The sequence below is a fragment of the Manacus vitellinus genome, unplaced genomic scaffold (assembly GCF_001715985.3).
Source record: "Manacus vitellinus isolate BGI_N305 unplaced genomic scaffold, ASM171598v3 scaffold_82_pilon, whole genome shotgun sequence".
In the NCBI taxonomy this organism is placed as follows: domain Eukaryota; kingdom Metazoa; phylum Chordata; class Aves; order Passeriformes; family Pipridae; genus Manacus; species Manacus vitellinus.
The window spans coordinates 1,536,573-1,560,264 of NW_021940828.1; the positions used below are offsets into that span (position 1 = coordinate 1,536,573).

Here is a 23,692-nt window from a genome sequence, read left to right on the forward strand (position 1 = left end):
CCGCCAGCCACGGGAATAAAACCTCGTGGTTCTTAATAAAGTCGTTTTCTATCGGCGCTGTGATAGTACAGGTAGTAGGTAATAAAAAAAAAAATCAGCCTGGAACTGCTTTGCCAGGGGTGCACTTTGCTCCTGACAAGGATTTTGGTTCTGATATTGCAGTCTTCTGTCAGAAAATACATTACCCGTGTTATTGGTGTATCTCGAGATCTCCCTCTTTAACTGTTTAATCTTCCTACAGACCTTGGATTCAGGCACCACTTTATTTTTCCAGGAGGAATTTCTCTTTCACATAATGTGCTGCAATTCTTGGTCTGGAGGTGAAAATCCTAGCAGGTTTCAAAATACGATAACACTTGATTTATTTAACCTGAAATTACACCGTTATTCAATGTAAAAAATTGTCTCTTGGTTTCGAGGCTGCACAGTGTGTTTTGACAAAGCCTCGTAGAAGTGAACTTGGATTCTGGGCTGTTTTGAGACTTCCAGGAAATCACTGTCTGTGGAAATGTGTACAATTAATTCCATGGGCAGGTGGGCAAAGAGCTTGATCCTGCATAATCTCACCTGTGGGATAAAGATATGGGTGAATATCCCAAACACTGCAAAACCAAACACCTCTGGATGTGAGTGTAGAGTCTGATATAATTCAGTGGGAAAAAGCAAAGTGGGAAATCTTTAAATAAAAACCATAGTGGAAATGCAGAGTTCTTTTAACATTTAGAGTCTTACATCGGGGCAGAGAGAGGGAAGGGGTTGGGAAGAGAATTACAGCCTTGTCTGGAGTCTGTATTGGAGCATTTTTAGACCTGTGTATCAATTTAGGGGCTGGGAATTATAAGATCAGATTCTTCACCTTATATTTTTCCAGAGATGTGTCTGAATCTCGGGATTGTGTGAGGAGGAATAGATGTCTTCATCCTCTTTTCTCATAGATTTGGGTTGAATTTGGAATGTCAGGGTAGAGGTGATGGATTACTGGAATATTCTCTGTCCATGGCTGGAATGAGAGGATCTTTAAGGTCCCTTCCAACCAAACCCATCATGGGATTTTTGTAACTCCAGACCTGATTCAGAATCCAGTGAAAGTGTCAGACTCCCAAAAATTCATGCTTTGGTTTGGGCAATTCCAGTTCCTAATTTTCTCCCGGATTTTAAGCTGGCACATGATACTGATACTGGAGGAATGCACTGCAGGATCTGTTGCCTTCAGCTGGAATTCAGAGCCCTGGCTTTAACCTGCACAGTTTGGAATGTTCTGGAGCTGCACCTGTGGGCCATCATCCCTCTACTCTGTCTCTCTGCCCTCCATGAGATCACCAGGGCTGCTCTGTGGGAACCAGATTTCTGTGGAGGACCTGCCCCTCCAAGGGCCTGAGCCTCTGGAATTAACCCCTCATTTTGTGCTCCTTGTGCCCCACTCTCAAACTTCCATCCAGTTTACAAACCCTGCCAGGAAAGTTCTGAGCTGAGCTGGGCATGTTTTGAATGGTTTGTGTCTTTTTTTGCATGACTTTTTTTAGTTAGGAGATGAGGCATTTCTGTGTTGGCTGCACCAGCCTTTAGCTGTAAGGGAATAAAGCTGGAAGCACACAACTCCTGGAGCAAAAAGAGCTTGGATTTTAATCCAGTCAGGAACACGACTGGGATCTCTGGATCTGTTTTAAACAGTAACAAGTATAAACTGAGTGGAAATAACCACATTTATAATGTGTATAGGGACATACAGAGTGCAAACACTCCAATTCTTGGATTCCTAATCTAAAATTCTAACGGAGGTGCAGGCCCAGAAATGTCAGCTGTGCAAGCAGCTGGATAGAAAATATGAATTGCTTTTTTATTTTTCTGTCAGTTTGCTTGAAGCTGGTGGGAAGAGTCCATTGATTCCCAGGAATCCATTTACCACAGCGTGACAGCCACAGATAGAGATGATTTTAGCTGCTTGTAAAGAAGAAAAAAGGGAGATTTCCCAGTTAGCTCGTAGGTGTCAGGGTTGTGAACCTACTCATGATTTTTAAAAAAAGGCAAGAAAATGTTTTGCTGATAAAAGAGGTGATATTCCATTGCCTTTTTTAATTACCAATAGTTTAAAAGCTACAAAAATAGACCTTATTTTTCCCTTCATTTCTTTCTATTTACTTGGATTTAGAGCTTCAGTTGTCAAAGTTCTGCTCTGGTGAGAACTTAATTTCACAGGAGCATATTACATTTGTGACTAAACCAACTGAATTCCTTCCTTGTATCCTCACTCCTTCACCAGCTTGTTATTTTTAAACTTTGCTGAAAGAGAGGCAAAATGTGATGTAGCTCCTTAATAATTAAGGCTTTGTGAATTTAAAGCGAAAATCTTTGTGATATTTGAAATTTAATATACGGGACTTAGCTTTTTAATATTTAAATATCATTTAAAGCAGGTTTTTTGTGGAATGTGTGTAAATAGACTCCTCGGGAGCTGTTAATCCAGACAGTTGCAGTCCTGGGTTATTGTGAGCAGAGGTACAAAATGAAATGATTAATCTCCCTTCTTTCCAGTTGGTAGAGGGAAGTACAGAACACAAGCCTGTGGGATAAATGATTTAGAAAAAGACTGAGTCTCTTTGTAGTGCACTACGTGGCCAAACAAGTGGTATTTTTCATCTTAATTGACCAAAACTTGAATTTAAAAGCTAAAGTTTGACTGCCTGAGCTGCCAGATGGCCAGACCTGGGAGATTCCAGGTGAAAATTCCCTCCTCCAAGCAGAGAACCCCTCCCTCCCGCAGGGGCGGCAGCGGCTCTGCTCAGACATTTCGGTTTCTAATCCCGCATTTTAAAGCCGACCTTTCTGTTCTCTTCTTATTCAGAGCTCCTGTGCCTCGTTAAATGTTTGTCACTGCAGACAGGAGGTGGCTGCATCTCAATGATGCTCAAGTGCCCCCTACATAACCTGCTCACCGGCTCATTAAGCTTCCAAAGCCTTTAGGATTTGGCTACACAAACCCTTCCATTCAGGTGGGGTTGTCCAGTCCCTTCTGCTTCCTGTTTGTGCTTAGCAAGACAAAAAGCAGGTGAGAACTTGCCCCAGAGCTGCTGCACCTGTGCTGGTTGTTTTTAGGCAGGTTTCTTACAGGAAAAAAGCCTTGTGTTCCTGCAGGGATTCTCTCCCTGCCTGTGCACTCCGAGTAGTTTTCAGATTTTCTAGCCAGGTTTTGCCAGTTGGACTGAATTTTGAAGAACCTGATTTCCTGGGATTTGGGGGAAAAGAGGTGATTGCTAGAAAAAAAGAGATCCCACATGTGTCCTAAATCAGAGAGGGGAGCTTTGCCATCCACTCAGCCCTTGGGATCAGAAAAACTGCCTGAAGAAGATCTGCCCCTTTGATCCCCTGCCACGGGGAAATCTCAGGGAGCACTCAGGCTGTGAGATGGATTCATGGGAAGTGGGATTTTGTTCTGGTGTGTGTGAAACTGGGTGTCAGAACAAGGGGAAAAAGACGTTTGGGGGAGTGGTGTTCACTCTGTTCACAGGATCACTGAGGTTGGAAAAGGCCTCCAGGATCATCCAGTCCCACCTGTGACTCATCCCCACCTTGTCACCCAGCCCAGAGCACTGAGTGCCACATGCAGTCATTCCTTGGACACCTCCAGGGATGGGGACTCCACCCCCTCCCTGGGCAGCCCCTTTCCAATGTCTGACCAGCCTTTCCATGAAGAAATTGCTCCTGATGTCCAACCTGAACCTCCCCTGGCACAGCTTGAGGCCATTTCCCCTTGTTCTGTCCCTTGTTCCCTGGGAGCAGAGCCCGACCACCCCCCCCAGCTTCCTCCTCCTGTCAGGGACTTGCAGAGAGCCAGAAGGTCCCCTCTGATCCCTCTTTTCTCCAGGCTGAGCCCCCCCAGCTCCTTCAGCAGCTCCTGCTGCTCCAGCCCCTTCCCCAGCTCCGTTCCCTTTCCTGGACACACTCCAGCCCCTCCATGTCTTTCTTGCAGTGAGGGGCCCAGAGCTGGACACAGGATTTGAGGTGTGTCTTCCCCAGTGCCCAGACAGAGGGGAAGAAGGTCATGCTGGTAAAGGTCAGGACTAACTCCTCATTCTTTTTCAGTACTGCCTGTCAGGACATCCCACCTTGCCATGCAACGTGCTCAAGTTCAAATCCACCACCATCATGCTGGACTGTGGGCTGGACATGACGTCCACCCTCAACTTCCTGCCGTTGCCTCTGGTCCAGAGGTGAGTTCTGTGGCCTGTCAGCACTTAAGGCTGCGTCTTCTTGGGTTGCAGTTGGAGTGCTCTGCCTGAAATGGGGTTTTGGAAGGAGGGAGGAGATGGGTACAAATGAACAGCATCATCTGATATCATAAATAGACTTTGTTCACTTAAAAATTCTCTTTATCAAAATAACGTCCTTTGGCTCGGTAGACGGAAGACATTTTATGGATTTATTGATTGGTTTTTCTAGATAATTTATTCTAAGCTTCAGTAAAGTATTGCTGCAACTGCTTAGCACAAGTGAGGTCACATATCTGTCATCTTTCTGGCTTCTTCATGCAAGATGAGATAAATGGGTAACAGAGATGGAGTGTGTGGAGCCCAGTTCTGTTCAACCACCATCTTCTCAGGCTTTTCTTGGAGCACAGACTAATGCAAAGGAAAATAGCACTTAGCAGTCCTTGTTAGTTGCCTCCTTGGCATAATTGTTCCCTTTTAAAAAATGAAATAAATAAAAGGGCAGTGCAGCTGGGCACACGGTTGGAACAGCAGGGAAAAGGAGTCTAGAAGACAATCCTGAGATCAAGACTCCTTCCATGCCCTACTACAAAGTTGTATTTCCCCAAGTTTTTAGATTAATTTGGATATTCAGCTAGGATGACTTATGTCTTGAGTAAATGGAATCAATGGCAAAAATTAACAGCTGAAAAGGTGGGAATGAGTAACTCTTAGTGATGGGAAGCAGTGGGAGTTTTCTCAAAAGCCATTCAGTAACTTTGATCCACGAGGAAACAAGTGAGGGAACGTTCTGGGTTCAGAGGAGGCTTGATGGAGGGGGGAAAATATGATTGGGAAAGGGAGTTTCCTAAGTGACCTAATGAGGTTAAAGCAGTTTGTCCAGCACTTCCTATGATTTGTTATTTTTCAGAGAGGAGAGGAAAAGAATAGACAATGTCTGCATTGTTCTGCAAGAACGTGGAGTTCAGGATCTGCTGTAGAGAGGCAACAGATGCCTTAAGAGGGATCAGTGTGATAGTTGATTTTTTTGTCCCATTCCATAATGCAGTCGTTGGCTGCAACATCTGCTGCTGGGGCAGAAGTAGAGTTTGAAGGGATCCAGAAAATTTGGGAAATCCAGGTACAGGCAGAATTACCTTGCATTAGCTTTCACCCCCCCCAAATAAAAAGGAAGTGGAGAGAGGAACAAGTAGCAAAATGAGGTGATTGAACAAAGGCTTAAGAGGTTCTTTCGGCCGGCAGGAATCAGCACTCCCTGGGGATATGCCAGCTCTGTCTGCTGATAGCAGACCCTGGGAATGAACAGCCAAATTGCAGGTCACAACCTGGAATTCCCCAAGTACCTCCAGAATGTCGGCACTAAAATGACTCAAACTCAATAAGAAAGGATGTCAGATTTGACCCCTGATGGCCCAGTGGAATGGGAGCAAACAGTTGGATTTAAATCCAATCAATCTTGTCGGTGAGGTGATTGAACAGCCCTTCCAGCAGGGATTGGCCTAAGCACATGGACTTGGGCGAGTAATTGATCTCTCCAGTGCTCTACAAACCAGGTGTCCTGCAGAGAGTGGTGGAAATGAGGTAGAAACTTGAGGAGGAATGTGGCTGCCACTGGAAAGCCCTTATCTCTCTGCAGTGCTCGGAGTTGTACCTTCATAGATCAGGTGTCTGTGTCTAAATACCTCTGAAATTCAAATGTGCACTATCAACACAAGACAGGGGCAGGTGACAGAGGGGTGACATTGCAATCAGTTGCCAGGTGAGAGATGACAGGAGAGACTGGCTACCTGAGGAATTTTAGCACAGGTCAGTCAGATCTGAGCTGTGTGTCCTCTCAGAACCAGGTGTGCTAATCTGAGACAGACCCATGTGAAATCTTCATCAGAGAGGAACCACACTTCTCTCTGCTGCCTCTAATCCAGAGATCCCCAAAGAATGACCCAGGAACTGCTTGGGCTCTGCAAGTGTGAGCCCTCATTTTTACCTCTGTGGAGCACTGAGGAATGACATTACAGAGGATCTTTGCTATGCAGCTCAGTCCTGTGTCACACCTGGCATGGGACCCTCCTTGAGCAAACATTTTGAGAGCCTGTGCTTTAATCTCTGAGAGAGGAAAGTGCTGCAGTGTTTGTGGCACGAAAGGGACTGGGCATTTTTTAGAGTTCTTTCCTCTCCAAAAAAAAAGCCCATCAAGAGGTACTTAGATTGCCCCTTGCCCTGGCAGTGGCAGTCCTTGTTCTCTCCAGCCCGTGGAGCACGTGCAGGGCACCTGCAGTTGCCAAACCCTTTGTGCCCTCTCCTGTACTTCGAAGGGGGTTTGTCAACGGGAATTTTCTCCCCTGCGCCAAAGTCAAATGCAAAGCGGTAAAATGAACATGTGGGAAGCTCTTAACCTTTCCTGTCCAACCATGACACACTTGCTCACATTATTTATGGGGCAGTTCCAGCTATTTTGGATTAATCAATCACTCTATTACAATGTCAAAACTGTGTCGGCAGGAGCTGTGTTGCTTCTTGGCTTCAAGGTAAAGAGTCCTTTCTGTCCTGTGTTGCTCATTCCACTTCCAGCCACACACAAGATCCAAAATCTGCTGATTTTGCCTCCCCTGACAAGGCCTTACCCCCCTCAGTGGGTGCCAGTTTAGTACGAGTCAACAGTTGCTCTTTCGCTGTGAATAAAGCAAAACTCACACGAGGCTAAATTAGGAGGGCAAGAATATCAGGGAAAGTTTATTCTGCTCTGCCTCGTGCTGGTGATCCCACAGAAAGATCCAGGGATTTGCAAGAGACAGCTGGACAAAGCCAGACTGACCTGACCCAGTCATTGAGACATTGGACTCCAGACCTCCAGATGTCCCTTCCAGCCAAGTTTTCTGTCCTCTCCTCCTGTATCTGTCAAAGCTGTTGCACATCAGACTGGTTTGTTCTGCTTTTTCCTTGCTTTTTCCATAGCTCTTTTAGTCTCACTGTACCAATTATCTTCAGCCTCCTCAGTCTCCAAATTACTGCTCCTAAATTGTGTTTTTGAACATGTTGGTGTGGAGTACATTCAACCACTTCATCTTTTCTATCATCAGACTTCTTCAGACTTAATCCTCAAAATGGGACACACTTCTCTGGCACAGCTTTTCCATGACAGATCCTTCTACTCTTCCCTCTTACCTTCTGTCTTCACTGCTTGAGCCTTGGATTTCCTCTTTTTCCTTCCTTGGGACTTTCCGGGGTGTCAGTTAGATTTTGTTCTTTCATATCCACATTAATCTGAACACAGCATTCCTCTGAGCCCTCGAATCACTTCCTATTTTCAAGATGTTTAGCTTGAAAGCCCTTGTAGGCTATAAACATGTTTGTCTGTAGAACTTAGTGCCCAGCACTTCCAGATTTCATTGCAACCAGGTTCCAGATCTGAGGTTGTTGCAGGGCTTGTTTCCAGGTGGGTTCAGTTCTCTTGTTACCTCCACTTTTTTTGGATTTCTGTAGATGTGCTTGAGTCTGGGCACACAGTGGTTTTAGAGCTAAGTTGGAGGCTCCCACAAAAATCAAATATTAGTGAAGTGTGGAATAAGTCTCTCAGTTAAGGCAGCAAGAAATGCTGCAGCAAGTACTGCTGTAAACTCAGGCTTACAATGTCCACCTTGAAATTTCTTTATTAGCATTTGAAACTATTAAAAAAAGGGTCTCTGCTGTTGCTTAGAACATGCACTTCCCAGCAAAGCCTCCTTGCCCCTTTGTCCTTCAGCAGAGGTGAATGCTCTGTGCAGCTGTTGGTGTGGCTGCTCAGGGTGGGAACTAAGCAGGAAACCGTGTTTTTTATGTGATCTAAAATCCCAACCTGTGTCTACAAACACTTGGTCCAGAGCATCAGTCTTCCCCCGCTGTGGCTAATGGGAATATTTGTCTGTTGTCCTCTGTCCCAGAGCAGTTTTATGGTGCTTTTGTGTTGTTTCAAGCCCAGAGTTTGTTGCTGCCCCAACTTCTGTTTATTCATCCAGTTTTACCACAGGGCAGCTGAGCAGCACTGAGCCTTTTTGAAATTCTCCTCATAAATGACTACAAACTCCCTGCAGGCCACATCCTCTTTTTACTTAGAAGTGTCATAATCATGATTTGTAAAAGTCATTTTGGTGAACACTTACCCACAGTGAAACTGTCTGTGTGTTTTATTGAGACTGTTACTTCCCTGAGACAGGAATGCTGTTCTCTGCCTGTGTGACACCAAACAGAAGGTCTGTGCTTGGCCACTGATCGTGAGCCAGTTCATATTCCAATAATTTCTCTTTCTTTTTTTTTTCCACAGCCCCAGGCTGTCCAAACTTCCTGGTTGGGTTTTGAAAGATGGAAGCACTTTTCTGGACAAGGTACTGTACTTCTGGAATTTTCTTGCCATGCCAAAAGCTCCCTGACAGGTTAGGAGCAGGAACAATATTCCACACTGACTCATCCCAAAGGTTTCTGTGGGTACCTTTACCAGCCAGAGTGTCCTTGTAGAGCAGAAGGGTTTGAAACAAAATGCTAATAGCTACTCCAGGCTCTCAGTCTTCAGAGGTAGCCTAGATTATAAAAAATCCTCTTTAAAATGCAGAAGTCATCGGTATGAATATTTTTGTGTTTCATGGAGCTCCATAAATAATAGTGCCTTGCCTTCTTAGAGTGCCTTTTATTCCCCAGTCTCACTTTTCTGACACTGAAGCTTCAGAGTATGCTTATAAATGAGGTTGGTACTGTACCTTTTTTGAGGCAGGAGGACTCTGAGAGAGTGAATGGTTTGCCTATGGGAGGTCCCTCAGAGAGGAAAAGCTTGTCTTTGGCCTCTGAAGTCAACATGTGTTCTGCTGCTGGACATAGCAGGGAGGATTTTATCTCCAGCCTCCTAATTCTAAGATACAGAACTTCCTCAGCTACATGAGAGACACAGAATTTCTCTTTTTTTCCCCCTCTTCTTTTCATTACATCAGTTTTGTAGGCAGAATTTATCTGGGGCTTCAACCAAAACTTGGCACTGCAGCCTCCAGCTTGATCTGCCACGGGGGAACAATGAACAGAAAAATATGTCAGAAGTTAGTAAAATAGGCAGGTACATTTCAGATGTGGGCAGCAATAGGTACCAGTGGAGAAAATAGTGTTTTAATAGACTGTTCTCTGACTATGTGAACATTAAAGGAAACACTGATAATAGTTGGTTATGTAGGGGACTTTGAGGTGGACAAAATGGATTGATCTGATTTTTACAGGCAAGGGAGCTGAAGATCATAGATTAAAGACCTGATTTTTCTTCTCATTGGAGACAAAAGAAACTGTACAGGCAGCATTTGTGTTGGTAAAATAGTAACAGCTCTATTCAGAGCACTTGTTCTCTGGCAGTCACAGGCTGCAAAGGCTCAGGGACAAGGAAAGGAGTTGCTCAGTTTGAATTCCCTGGGAATATGTTTCTCCTGTACCCCAGCCTGGGTCTCAGAGCCCCCAAAGAATGGACTCACTGTCAGTATAGTTTTATGTGGGATGTATTTCCATTTCTGGGGTGCTGCTGCTGCATTATGTGCTCCAAACTCACCCAGTGCCAATGGAAATCATGTGTTAGAAATTCAAATGCAGCATCTCTTCCCTCCACCTTGACCTCTGGGGCTGCCTGGAATGGTAAATTCCGTGACCCCTGCTGGAAAAAGGCAAGGGAAGGAGCCAAAGGGGGGTGTTTCATCATGTGGGGTGGACATTCCTGTTCCAGTGACAGTTATAAAACCTCAGTCCTGGAGAGGCACTGAAATGTGCTGAGATCTCCTTTTAATCATTTTGAACTCCCTGGAGATGAGGGTGGGAGACTTCTGCCACGAGCTGTAATTGCTCATTCGTTAGGAGTTGGCAGGTGCACTGTAATTATTAACAATGGGATTCAATCTTTAATTCTGTCAGGCTGGCTCTGGCTGAGACCCCTCGCTGTGGGACAAGGGAAGCATCCAGGAGAGGAGAGTGGGTGGGAGATACCCTGTGAGGTGTGTTAGGAGTGGGGCTGGGAATATTTTTGTTCCACACATAGCCCTGACTTTTTATGTGACAAAGATTTTTGATGTCAGCCTTGGAAAAAGAGGAAGAAAATAGAGGACTAGAGATCCGGTGGAGCTAAATCTAATAAAAAGTTCCATGTGGAGCATAGATCCCCAAAAGTTGCTTCATCAAATACTCTGAGAAAGGGGCTAAAAATTGCATTCTGGTCCTAATAAGGCAGAAGAGGTTGGATGTTGTTTGGAACCAAAACTAAATTGCAAACTTGCCTTCCAAACCACCCACCAGTGATTCCCAGGGCTCCTTCCTGACCTGCCAAAGTGCTCCTTCTGTTCTCCCAACAAGGATCTGATCCCTTCAGACACCAAGCAGCTTCATCTGGCATGAAGGGAATTTCAGCAGATCTGCCTTACACCAAACTGTGTCTAGAAGGGGCATAAACATGATGTAATAACAGGCTGGAAATCCCCTGTTTGGAAAGTGCAAAATGTGCTGCACTGGAGTAACATTGGGTTGTATTTTTGTGTCTTCTCTGTTGGTGTGCTTTTTACAGGAGCTCAAGGAGTGCTCTGGCCACGTGTTTGTGGACTCTGTGCCTGAGTTCTGCTTGCCAGAGGTGAGTTTATTTTGCTGAAAATCTGGCTCTGTTCAATCATGTGGGAGAAACTTGTTAAATTATTATTATTACCAGATTATTGCTGTTTAATTGCTGCTCAGTAAATAACACTGCTAAAACTGGGAAAAGGATGGAAACAGCCCTTTTCAACAGAGGTTTTGGGAGGTGTGGAAGGTTTCCTTGAGCAGATCTGTATCTCACACAAGAATAAGACTTAACTGTCCCTTTTTATGGGCCTTCCAAAGACAGTCTGACTGAGCTGGGCTGGAATATGACAGGATACATGTGCTGATCCAGATAAGGGCAGGGAATGAAGACAAGGAATGCTGTTTGTCTCTAACCATGGATTCAGGACCTGCCCAGTGGAGCTCTCTGGGGAGCTGAATGTGTGGTTAAGCCAGGTTTGGATTCTTCTGGGCTGCATTTCTGCCAGCAGCACATTTAGGTTAAAAACTTTTGCTACCTTCTTTGCTGCCCATCTCTGCCTCTTTGAGGGAAGAACTCTGCCTTCAAATCCACTGACGTGGCTGCAAGTGGCTGCTTCTCAAGCTGGTTTTTACAAGAATTCATGGATTTAAAAGAAAAAAAAGAAAGCAAGACTGTTGAAGATGTTTGGATTACCCGAGGTCACCTGGCTGATCAGGGTAATGCTCTATGTAGGAGTCAAAAGCTGAGCAGAGAGAGATGGAGGTGAATGATGGGGAATGGTCTGGGAATAGTATCCTCTTCCCTCAGTGTGTTCAGACTGTGATAACATCAGTTCTTTCATTTCATGTTGGGATGTTTTCTCTGTCATTCAAAGACAGACAATTGCTTTTGGGCAGCGATTTTTTTTTTTCCCCTTCTACCTGACCTTGTTGGCAGGAGGCACAAAACACTCCTGGAAGGTTGTTGTCAGCTTGCTGGGGCTCTGGCAATAGTGTTTTTCTGTCTGTGGATCCCAGGAAACTCACCTCTGGCAGCTCCTGACTCTTGTCACTTCGATTCTTCAAGCAAGTTTGCAGCTCTGGTACTGGCTTTGGCAAGTGATTCCAACAGATTATAACCATTCCATCCCATCTGGAATGGTTATAATCCAATCACACCAAAAAAAAAAACCAACCCAAAACCCTGATAGTACAGGGTGCTTCTGATCTCTTTGGTTACTGTGCTATGGAAGGAATATGGGAAGCATCTGTATGTGTAGAAAATGCCATTGTGGCTCAGATCTGGGGAAGGATAGAGTTTTCTGTGCTGGATTCCCTTTGGAATTGAGACCATGTGCAGGAAGGATAATCTGCTGGGGTTTAGGATGCTTCAGCCAGGCTTTCTGGTTACTTTGTTGAGCTGGAAAACACCCACATGTGCAGCTCTAAATAGGACAGACAGGGAGTCACTGCTTCATTTTACCTGTGTTACCACTGCATGGAGCTGCTTCCTGCCAGCCCATGTTACAACAACCAGCTGCACTTGTCACCATTGCAGGGACTTTAAAATTGGCCTCCCAGATGTTTTCCCAAGTTCCCAACAGATGCCAAGTCTCTGTGAGCACCAGGAAGAGATGTGCTGGTGATATCCAGCTCACCCCTTGAGCTCACCTGCCTGCAGGAGTTTCGGGTGTCATGGCCAGCTGAAAGCATCAGCACGGTGGGAACATTGCTGGTGTTTGGCAGCACAGGATGAGAAGGAGCTTGTGTGAAAGAGGCTTTGTCTTTCCCTTTGTCTCCTTCCACACCACTTCTTTTGAAGAAACTTGTCTGCAAAAGCAGTTAGTGGGAGAATCAGGGTATCGCTTCCAGGAACACCATTGCCAAAGCAAGCCAAGATTTGGATCTAATCCAGCAGCCACAAGGTGCTAAAGGCTGTCTGGGCAGCAGAGTACACTCACACATATCAGAGTGCAGGGTGCAGCCCTCTCTTTGCTTGGCAACCTTCTGTTCTTTCACTTCACATCTCAAGGAACATTTTGAAACCTCTTTAGTTCAAAGGCACTTCGGTGAGATCGCCGCAAGTCCCAGGGAAGATTTGACTTTGTTTTGGTTTTGACACCCTTTTCATCCTTTCAGTAAATGCTTCTGAGATGTGGGATGCTGAAGGCTGGAGAGTGATGGTGTGTATCCTCCTGAGGGCTCACCTGGGCTGGGGTTCAGCTCAGGGCTGGAGCTTCTCTGAGAGATGGACTGGGAGAGCTGGGGGGGCTCAGCCTGGAGAGGAGAAGACTCCAGGGAGACCTCTGAAACCCTGCCAGTGCCTAAAGGGGCTCCAGGAGAGCTGGAGAGGGACTTGAGACAAGGGATGGAGGGACAAGACAAGGGGAATGGCTTCCCACTGCCAGAGGGCAGGGAGAGATGGGAGAGTGGGAAAAAATTGTTTTCTGTGAGGGTGGTAAGGCCCTGGCACAGGTTGGCCAGAGAAGCTGTGGTTGCCCCATCCCTGAAAGTGTCCAAGGCCAGGTTGGATGGGGCTTGGAGCAACCTGGGATAGCAGAAGATGTTCCTACCCATGACAGGGTGTGGAATAAGATGAGTTTTAAGGTCCGTTCCCACTCAGACCACTCTAGAATTTGATTCTGGACAAGCAAAAAACCAGTTCATGAAGGAACCAGGCCTTGGCAGGAGGAGGCATCAGCGGATCCATTGATACCACACAGTGAGTGTGTCTCTGCCTGGAAGCTCAGTGAGATAAAAGGTGCCCTGTCAGGGATCCCAGGATGGTGTTTCACCTCCTGTTCCCAGCTTGGAGATCGTGGCTCCAACATTAGCTGTGATCATGGACTGAAACCATGAGTGCTCAGAGAGGAGTTAAGCAGCTTGTCACCAGAGCACTGTGTCAGCCCTCTGAAAAGCAGAGTGACCTACTTTCCTGCCTTTTTTATTCAAATTGCTGGACCAAGCCTTGTAATCAGATAATATGTGCTTGATGAGTGTTGAATTCCATTAGCTGCTCTATAATAACTGAGTTAGAGGTCATACATCTTGTAAATTCCTGACTTGACACCGTTTGTGTTATAGCATTACCAGTAAATATTTCTAATTAAAATTCTTTTAACAATGTGTGAAATCTTCTGTTGCTCTCAAAACTCTTGTCTAAACTGTCACATCAAAACAAATTGGACCCACCCAACTGTTTTGTTGTAGCTTATGAATGAGCTTCATCTCCTGCTGTAGAAAATGTGAATGATAAAGATGCCAAGAGTTTACTTGGGGAAAATAGAATTATTTTAAGTGTAGGAATAAATACAGTCTTCATTCATCTCTCTCACTCTCCTGGGGTACAGTAGGATGTGCTGCATAAAAAAAATATGAGCCACCCTGCTAAATCAGTGCTGCAGAAGTTTTGGTGTCTGTTCCTCCCTGAGGAAGTGCACATATGAGTTCTTTGATAAAAGTGTGATCACCATGGATCTCATAACAGCAGCCATTTCCATGTATGAAACACAGACAAACCCAGGACATGGTTTCCTTTTAGGGGGCTTTTAAATAAATCTTGTTAATTTGAAGGAAATATTTATCTTTGCCACAGCTGAGGCATGGCACGAGACAGACTTTTTTTTTTATATCAACTGGTTACATTCCTGCACTATAAATTAATAAAAACCACCCAAAACAGAATAAGAAGTTTTTCTGCCATTGCTTAAACTGCATGAAAGGGTTACATGTTGCTTATCTCTCTGCTCTCTTTTCAGACTGAACTGCTTGACCTCTCCACAGTGGATGTGATCTTGATCTCCAACTATCACTGCATGATGGCACTGCCCTACATCACAGAGTACACAGGGTTCACTGGCACAGTCTATGCCACTGAGCCCACTGTTCAAATTGGCAGGTAAAGAGCCCCTTAATGTTCTCCACTCCTCTTTCATCACTGCTCAGGAGAAGGTGTGAAGGACAACCTGGGGAGAGCAGGGGTGTCTCGTTTTCCCAAGAGGCTCTTAGGCAGGAGCTGAACACCAGCCAAGTCCTTAGTGCTGCAAATGTGTTAACTCAATGCTTCCCAACCTCTGGAACCATCTTCAACACTTGCAGCAGGTGCTTGGTGTTGAATCCAGGCAGTTGATGTGGGACAGTAGATCTGGAGTGGGCTGAGACACCTGGAGCAGCAATTGCCATAATAGCCAGCTCTGAACCCCATGGATTAGGGATTTCTCCTGCTCCTCTCTGATCCCCTTAAACAAAAGGAGTCTTTTCAGTAAGAAAACTGGAAAAGGTTGCCCAGAGAAGCTGTGGCTGCCCCATCCCTGGAAGTGTCCAAGGCCAGACTGGATGGGGCTTGGAGCAACCTGGGCTAGTGGAAGGTGTCCCTACCCATGGCAGGGGGTTGGAACTCATGAGCTTTAAGGTCCCTTCCAAGCCAAACCATTGTAGGATGCTATGATTCCATATAACCACACTTTCCTCCACTCCATGGAAGGGAATTTAAACAGACTTCACCTCAAACCACAGTTGAGATACATAAGCTCTGAATCCAGAGAGAAGCACTGAAGAAAACAGCAGCAACAGGAGACTGAAATAGAACATCTAAGACCTGACAATGTGGTCAAACCCATAACAGTCACCAAACTTGCCAGTGTATTCTTACAAAATTGTCTTGTTGATTGAATAGGTCAACACCAAACCCTGCAGGTTTGTCCCTTGATGAGGCCTGACTGGCCTTGTGGTCTCTGCCTCCCTCATGCAGAGCAGCTGCTGTGTTCAGTAATTAGAACCCACTTTAGACCCTGGTATCTGGACTACTCTGTAAGCACTTCAGAGCAGGAATCTTTGGCTGTTAAAGGTCCTGTGCAAACTTCCCATGCCAGAGTAATTCCCCCATTGTGTGAAAACAAACAGAAACTGAAGGCCCTTGTAGGTGAAAGGAATTGTATGAATATGAACTAGAAATAGAGCTCTGGGGTTGGTCCAGAGTTGAAGATAAAAGTCTTCTGGGAGAATGTACTGGTGTGGTTCTCCCCATCCCAAGTAATTCCAGATGCCATTCTGCAGGTAAATCTGTGACTTCCTCCCTTCAAACCTGCACACAGCTACAGATGCAGTGAAATCTGCAGGGAGAATTTCTAATGCCTGACATATTTCCCTGTCTCAAATGTGCACTGGTAGAGGAGGAGGGTTCCCTCTGAGGATGTGCTTGGCTTCTCCAGGTGATAAACGGGCACCAGCTAATGAGCTTTCCTTGTGTATTTTGTCTCATTCCATATGACAGGTTGTGTCAGTAATGAAGGAATTATCTGGCACTTTCCAAATAACCCATAACCCAATGGGCCAGATCCTGTGCTGTCACAGCCAGGCAGGTGGAATTGGGAATGCTCTGTGGAGAAAGAGGGATAGTGTTGGTTGTTGGGTAATTGCTGCGATGGCTCTGTGGGAAGATCCCTCTTTAAAACTGCCTGGCAGCGTTAACAGCTTGTGGGGTATTTTGGAAAGATTTGGGACAAAGCTCTCAACTCTCTCCTGTGTGAGAGGCTGCAGTACTAATTTAGTCCTGATCACCTTTTCAGACTCCTCATGGAAGAACTGGTGAATTCCATTGAACGCGTGCCAAAGGCTCAGTCTGCCTCCATGTGGAAGAACAAGGAGGTGCAGAGGTAAGGAACAAGTCACCGGGAAAGGTGGCTGTCCTAAAACACTGACCAGAGTTTAGGATTCACTGGAATGATGGGTCAGCTCCCACCCTCTGAGATTTCCAAGAAAAAGGTTCACTTGGGTCGGTTCTTTCTCTAAATTCATTCACACGTTGTTGGGCTTCCAACCTCACAAGCTTGATTTAGTTTAGCTCCATGGTGGTGGATAAAACCAGCACATTTTTGTATTAACATCATAAAAAATTGTTGAAATTAGCAGGCTATTTAAACTTAATTATATTGTATTGGAATAATTTAAATTTAAAATGATATTAACGTTCATGTTCGCTGAAATACTAAGAAAGTCAAGACACAACTGTTGGAGGTAACAGAGCAGTGTTACCTTTCTTACCATCTTCTTTTACACCTGAACAGCAGAAGTGAGATTTTTGGCTTTCCAAAGCTTCAGACCAAATCAAAACCTGAATAAAAAAGGTTATTTGGAAACACCATGTCCATTATTCCAGCTGTTCATCAAAACAAGGTGCTCAAAATTGAGGGCTTCTACATCTAACATTTTGAAAGCCTGTGGAATCTAAAAATTATCCATACAGTTTACTAATTGCAGATAATGCTTTCCTTGGAAATAAAACCAATTTTAGGTGCACAACATGTTCTTTGGAGGAGAGACTTTCCTTTTTAGCACATTTTAAAGATAGGGTTGGTTGATTAGAAAGTTATTTTTAAAGGCTGCTTTGTGCATTTTTAATTGATCTCCCATTTTCTACCACTAATTCTTAAGGTGGCTTGATTTAAAAGTTCCCTAAAAATGAATTATTTCGTATGTTGTAAAAGTTGTCTCGTTATTTTCCGGTACCACAAAGCAAAGAAATTAAAAATCCCAATTGCTGTGTTTTTAGCTGTATATTGTGTTCCCCTGCTGAGCTTAGGAGCAGCCTTTGCACTGTCACCCTCACTCTTCTGAAGAAGGCAAGTAGAACTTGGATGTAAAGCAAAGTAAAGTTTATCAGGATTCTCAGAATAGTGATGTGTTTTTTTTATAATTTTGGAGTTTTGCTGGCCTGAGCAGGCCCTCTCCTGCAGCTCCCAGTGTGTGGAGGGGGAGTTCTGGAGCCCTTATTCCCATCACACCCCCACACAGCTCCCAGTGTGTGGAGAGGGAGTTCTGGAGCTGTTTTTGCCATCACACTGTGGCATGTTTTGTATGCACAGTTTAAAGGAGGGTCATATATCTCAGAGCTCAGAGAATGTCACTTGCCTGGTGGTCGTATTTTAGGAAAAGTGCTGCCTGGCACTTCACATGCTGCTGACTATTCCAGAGGCAAGCACAGAGAGGGAATCTTTGTTCTGGTCCAGCTGCTGGAGGAGGCTGCAGTCTTTTTTTGTTGAAGTGGTATTTAAAATACATTTTCCTCTCTCGTGTTTCTGAGGAAGTACCTCAAAATTAATGTTCTTCCTGGGTCCCATCATGTAGCTGTTCTGAAGGGGTACCAGGGAGGTACTAAACAGCTATTTAGTAACATAAATTTGTATATCAGAAACTCTGCCATGAGGCCAGAAACCAGTGTTGTCTGGAGACAAATCTGAATTCCCTTTCCACCTTTGCCCTGAGTTCCCCTCTTCCCCTCCCTGTGCTTCTGTAACACAGAGCTCCCACCCACCCCAGAGGGCACACAGGGACTTAATTAATGTTTGCAAAGTGTTTTGAGGCTCCTGGTGACAAGTGTCAGGCAGGAGTGAATGGAACTGATTATTAGAGCATGTGAGCAAACCTCCACTGCTCCACAAATCAGCACCTGGCTAATGGCACAGGCAGGGCTGGGCTGACATCCGTTAGTTAAGCAAATGTGATCCTTGAGGAATTGGGGTTTTTTAATACTCAGGCTGTTGCTAGGACAGAATATTTATTACTTCTGAGTGGAACTTGAGTTTCTCAGGCTGATCAGTCCCCATTACTGCTTTGCAGTTCAGCTGGTCCCACTCTGAACAGTTAGTACAGAACACAAAGTGTTGTCATCTCCATTAGATAAAGCACTGGAGCATTTTAAATGCAAACACTGTATAAAATGTAATAATAAGTTCATTAGAGTGGTTTACATTTTTCCATTATCATATCCAATCTGAACTAATAGCTTAGCCAGCTTTATTGCCAGTGGGTTTTATTTGAGATGAGCTCTGTAGATGTCAGCCAGGATATCTTTCAGACTGATTGGGATTCAGGGGGCAAAGAGGAAGTTTGCCTTATGAAAAGCACTTTGTTGACTTCTTGTTTGATGCTTTGTGATATCTTTCTCTAAAATATCTGAAACAGGCTGTTTCCTGAGGCTGAATGGGGGACAAGTTCTGATCTAGTTTGCTGCTGCATCCTCCTCTCCCTTCAAACAATTCTCTTTTTTATGTCATATCTTAAATGTCATCCTTTATATGGACCAGGAGGGACTGTCTCTGTGCAGATGCCCAGTTAAAAAACCAAACCTCTGAGTTTCTCAAGCCTAAATTTTGTGTCCTTGATGGTGCTGCTTCATGGTACCCTCCTGCTTGTGGCTGTCCTGGCATCTGCCCACACACATCTGGTTGCTGGGAGGTGATCCGTAACAGGGTGTTGCCATGATTTTAGTAGATTTACTCCAGGCTGTAAAATATCCTCTAGTAACTCTGTAGAGATTTTAAAAGTGGTTTTAGAGATTTTAAAGGGGGACAGACTGAATGAATGGCAGCAGGGGCACATCTGAGGGACCAGCACTTCGTCCTGTGCCACTCACCCAAATGAAACCACTGGAGAGTGGTGCCACTGGTCCCTGCCAGGGATCAGAGTATTTTTACAGCATAGACACAGAGTCAAGGCTGATAGAAACTTCCTTCTATCAACAAGGACAATTCCCTACTTTCTCCATTACCTGGAGAAATATTCTCCTCTTCCCAGAAGAGAAGCTCCTGAAAGCATCCAACACTAAATGCCTCTTAGGGTGGGTTAAAGGCTTTTACAGGCAATTTGCTTCAGTGCAGTGGTGGACAACTATCCACATTGTTTGGCCTTTTGTTGCTTGACTTCCCAAAAAAGACCTTGAAGGCTTTGTTTGTTTCCTGAAGCACAATGAGCTTTCAGCCAGCGTGTGCTGGAATTACAGTTATCGCTCCAGACCTGTGCAGTGGTCTTGGCAAGAGCTGCCCTTAATCCTTCCTTCAGTATCTTAAATTATGGAGGAGTTCACTGACCTAGTAGATATAACAATAAATTAAATTCCTTTAAACAAATTGATCAAAGAAACTTGACCAATTTCCATAAATCTTTGGAAATTGGTTTGAATTAGCCTTTGATTTAGCAGTGGTTTAATATACCAAAAAAAAAAATATCCTATTCTTCTTACGCATTTGGCAGCTGTGCTGCTTCCTGCCTCAGTCCGTGTTCCTAAGGAAGATTTATTTCCCAGGAGTTAGCCATCCCTCTTAGAGCCTGTGACATTATAGTTCACTTCTTCCCTTGACAACGCTGTCCAGCTCACTTGCAATGTCTGTGAGGGGCAGAATGGATGGATTTTACTTTGGTGTAAAACATCTTAAATACTTCCGTGTGGGGGATTTCAAAGAGCTCTGCAGTGTCAGCTCGTGTATCCTTGCCAGTGCACTGGGGGGTGAAGGCAGGGAAGCTGAGCTGCAGGAACATGTCCTCTTGGAAGAGCCCAGTGACAAAAATCAGAGCAGGGCCACCCCTGGTCATGGTCTGGTACCTGATTTTAATCACAGGACTGTCTCAGATTATTAGGGTATTAGATTATTCATATGTTTTCAGATTGTTAGGATGTGCAAAATAGACACTGATCCCAGATCCCAGTCATCTCTACCAGTGCTGGTGGTGCATTTCATGTTGACATCTCATTTTTCAGTGATGAAAACGCCACAAGAGTTGTGATAACACCTCAGTCACAGCTCCTTCTTTGATGCAAAGGCTGGATAGAACAGCAACAAGGAGCTGAAGGACAGCAGTGCTTGGGGTGGGGTGGAGTGGGCTGCTCCTCCACAGGAGCCCTGACTTAGAAGCACCAGGCATATTGAAAACAAAAAGAGTGAAATCTCAGATCTGGAGAACAGAGAGGGGTGTAAAACGTCCACCAGGACATTGTGAAGGTGTTGGTGTGTGCAGGTTGCTGCCGGCGCCGCTGAAGGACGCGGTGGAGGTGTCCATGTGGAGGAAGTGCTACACCATGCCAGAAGTGAATGCAGCCCTCAGTAAGATCCAGCTCGTGGGATATTCCCAGAAAATTGTGAGTACCTCTAAAGCTGTCCTCAGGTCAACATCAACAACTTGTCTCCCATCTTTTCCCTGGAAATGCCCTCCCTTTTCTCTTTCCCCTCCTGCTCCTGTGTAAGATCTGGTTACCATAGCCTAGGAAAGCAAGACTGGATTATAAGGAATATCCCACAGTCTCTGCCTCCCAGGAAGGGTTCAGGTTCAGTGAAATCAGGGAATATCCATTTGTTTCTCCTCTTCCTTGGGGAGGCCAATTTTAAGGCGGTGTACCTTCAAATTTGGAGTTGATGGCCGGCCCACTGAGAGCTGGGAGGATGCAGGGAATGGATGGATCCTCTCTGTAAAGCCACATCCCCTCCTGAGTTACCGGATCTCTCTTCTGGGAGTCTTTTGAGTGCTTCAGCCTCCACTTTCTTCCATGCTGTAAATTAGGGATTGTAAACAAAACCTAATGGTTCAACATGAACTGCAGAAACTCCCTTCCCAGAGCTCCCAGATAACACTCATTGTCTGTAATGTTGTTGACTATAATCCACTGTAGTTTCCAGAATGAACTGAACCAACAATTCCATAGTCTGCAGATCCCTTGTGGTTTGCAGGCAGCAGATGGGCCATGATCCCTGCTCCTGTGTGGGTCGTGGTACCTGTTTTTGTTGCTCAGGGCCATAAGAAATAAAAAAATGGGTTAAAGTAAGTTGTGACTCCTCAGTATCCATGGTTGTTACTCTTCATTTTCAACCACCCTCACAGTGTGGATGCACCTCCTAATTTTACCTCTGTGCATCTGAGCCAATCATTCTTTTACAGTTACCATGGGGAAAAAACCAAACATATTTTATCTCCTCCCAAAGCTAACTTTTAAAATTATAACCAGACTTTAGAGCCTTGGTTTACACGCTCTGAGGGATGGAGGCCCTGCCTTGTTCTCCAAGGCATCCAAATGTGTATTGAGATAGTAGAAAAATCATTAGTATTGCAGGAATCGGGTGCTTGTTCCATTATTCAGTAACCAGAAAGCAGATCACTTTAGGGAGGTGTTCATGGAGGCTGATTTTCCTCTCTCCAAACAAGGGTAACACATTGCTGAGTGCAGGTTTCTAATGACACCTGGGAAGGAGACAACTGTCAGGCTGCTCGTGCTGAAACTAAAATGTGGATTGAGTTTGCAGGTTGGTGTTTCTAAATCACCAGTAGACAGCATCTAAAAAGAAGTAAAGTTAGAAAGTGAGTTTGAGGTTAAGTTTGTTTTCCACAGTAAAATTTGCAACCCAAGCAGAGTTTTTTTGTCAGTGGAGAAGTGCTTGTCCTTCCTTCTCTCCTGCTGGCCAATACCAGTTTAATTTGGCTAAAGGAGAAGGGAGTTTTCAAAGATTTAAAGCCCCTACAAACTTTTTTAATACAGCAAAGGCAGGCAGAGAACCAAGACCCTGGGTGATTCCTTCCTTTTGAGGTATGGTTAAGTTTGAGCTCAGTTAGATGTGACAGGATTCACATGGAAAAGAGACTTCATGGAGGCCCTGCCTCAGGAAAAGCACCTGTCAGAGCGTGTGTCCTGTTAGACATGAGTGATTCTCAGCTTCACAAAGGCTTTGAGTAGCAGAACTGCTTTTAAAATTCACATCACTGATGATGAAATGACCTGTTTTGGGGCTCACCCAAGTTAATGTGTCTTGCTGTGTGTTCCAGGAGCTGTTTGGTGCTGTGCAGGTCACCCCCCTGAGCTCGGGCTACGCTCTGGGAAGTTCCAACTGGATCATCCAGTCGCACTATGAGAAGGTTTCCTACGTTTCAGGATCTTCTCTACTTACAACACACCCTCAGGTACAGCCCCTCACTTCTGTTAGTCTTCTTTAGAAGGAAATGTCTTTGCTAAAAATAAAAGAAGGGATTTTTCCAGCTGGGTTTAGGATAGAAGCCATCCTAAGGTAATTCTGTTATCAATGGCTGGGCTTAGTGGGCATTGATAAGACACACCCTGATAAGTGACAGGTATCAGTAGTTATGAGGGAAACATAACTAAAATTCTGTGTTATTGGTGATTTGATGTTCACTTAGTGAAATTCTCTTTAAACAGGAAATTTTCAACAGAGTTAAACAATAGAGCATTAGTGAAATTTTTTTTAAATCCATATTTCACCAACGAGTCTTCACAGACAGTTCACTGACTGCTTCTATATCACTTCTGAAACATCCTTCCTTGGGAGAAATGATGGCTAACTGCCTGCCAACTCTTCCACCCTGCTCTGCTAAGGGCAAAGTCTTTATAGTGCTGTAGATGTAATTTCCAGTAAATTAATTCTCTCCAGATCCATAAATTCTTAGTGCAAAGAATGGTTTGAAGTTTGCAGGGCCGTGTGCTTCAGAAGTTGTCAAAATAGTTAAAAGCATTATTAGCAGGAGGTATTTAAAAATAATTTTAGCAGATGTGTCAGGTTGATGATCAGTAAGTGATTTCCCCCAAGGTGGGGATCTGTGGAGTGCTTTGCTTCTGAGCATCCTTCACTTAAAAGCTTGTTCTCAGGAGCTGAGCAGCTGCAGTAGAGAAAGGATCCTTAATAGTCTGGCCATTCTTCAGCTGCACAAAATGTATGAGAGCCCCTAAACCCCTTTTTCTCCTCAGCCTCATTCCATCTTGGGTTGTGCTCTCTCATCTCCTCCTGGTGAAGGGGCAGCAATATTTGCCAAGGTATAAAAGGAATATTTCTGTGAGGAGAAGCTTCTGTAGGAAGTAGTTTGGTAACTGAGGATGTTTTGCCTTTGTTGATGTGAAGGGGTGATTCAGTTTATCAGGTCAGATTGGCCATCCTTCATCATTTTCCAAAGGTGAACATTTCTCTGGAAACTCCTGGTAAAAGCCTTGTTTTTATGGAAATTAACTCCCAGTGGCAGGGAATGGGGTGTGAGTGAACTGCCTGGGAGGAGCACAGCCCATGAGCTGTGATCTGCACTCACTGCAACCTGCAGCAGAAGTGGGAGCATCAGACAGGGCTGTTGGAGCTTAAAAAGTGCAGGAAAAGGTTCTGGGAGCCTCCCTGAAACCCGAGGGACCTGTTCCAACAAGAGATGGA

The 23,692-nt window shown here is 44.8% G+C and overlaps 1 protein-coding gene across 2 annotated transcripts in view; it reads left to right on the forward strand.

Moving 5' to 3' along the window:
- Positions 1–4,077: 4,077 nt before the first annotated feature.
- Positions 4,078–23,692, forward strand: part of INTS9 (integrator complex subunit 9) — a 57,312-nt gene continuing 37,697 nt past the window's right edge. Inside the window, exons 1-7 of one of the 2 annotated variants that reach the window (XM_029964883.1) lie at positions 4,078–4,208; positions 8,503–8,563; positions 10,756–10,818; positions 14,483–14,622; positions 16,292–16,378; positions 20,517–20,637; positions 22,311–22,445. In XM_029964883.1, coding sequence (XP_029820743.1) covers positions 4,144–4,208; positions 8,503–8,563; positions 10,756–10,818; positions 14,483–14,622; positions 16,292–16,378; positions 20,517–20,637; positions 22,311–22,445 — 672 coding nt within the window. In that variant the 5' untranslated portion in view covers positions 4,078–4,143. The remainder of the gene's footprint in view (positions 4,209–8,502; positions 8,564–10,755; positions 10,819–14,482; positions 14,623–16,291; positions 16,379–20,516; positions 20,638–22,310; positions 22,446–23,692) is intronic. The other variant, XR_003916350.1, reaches the window with a different exon arrangement.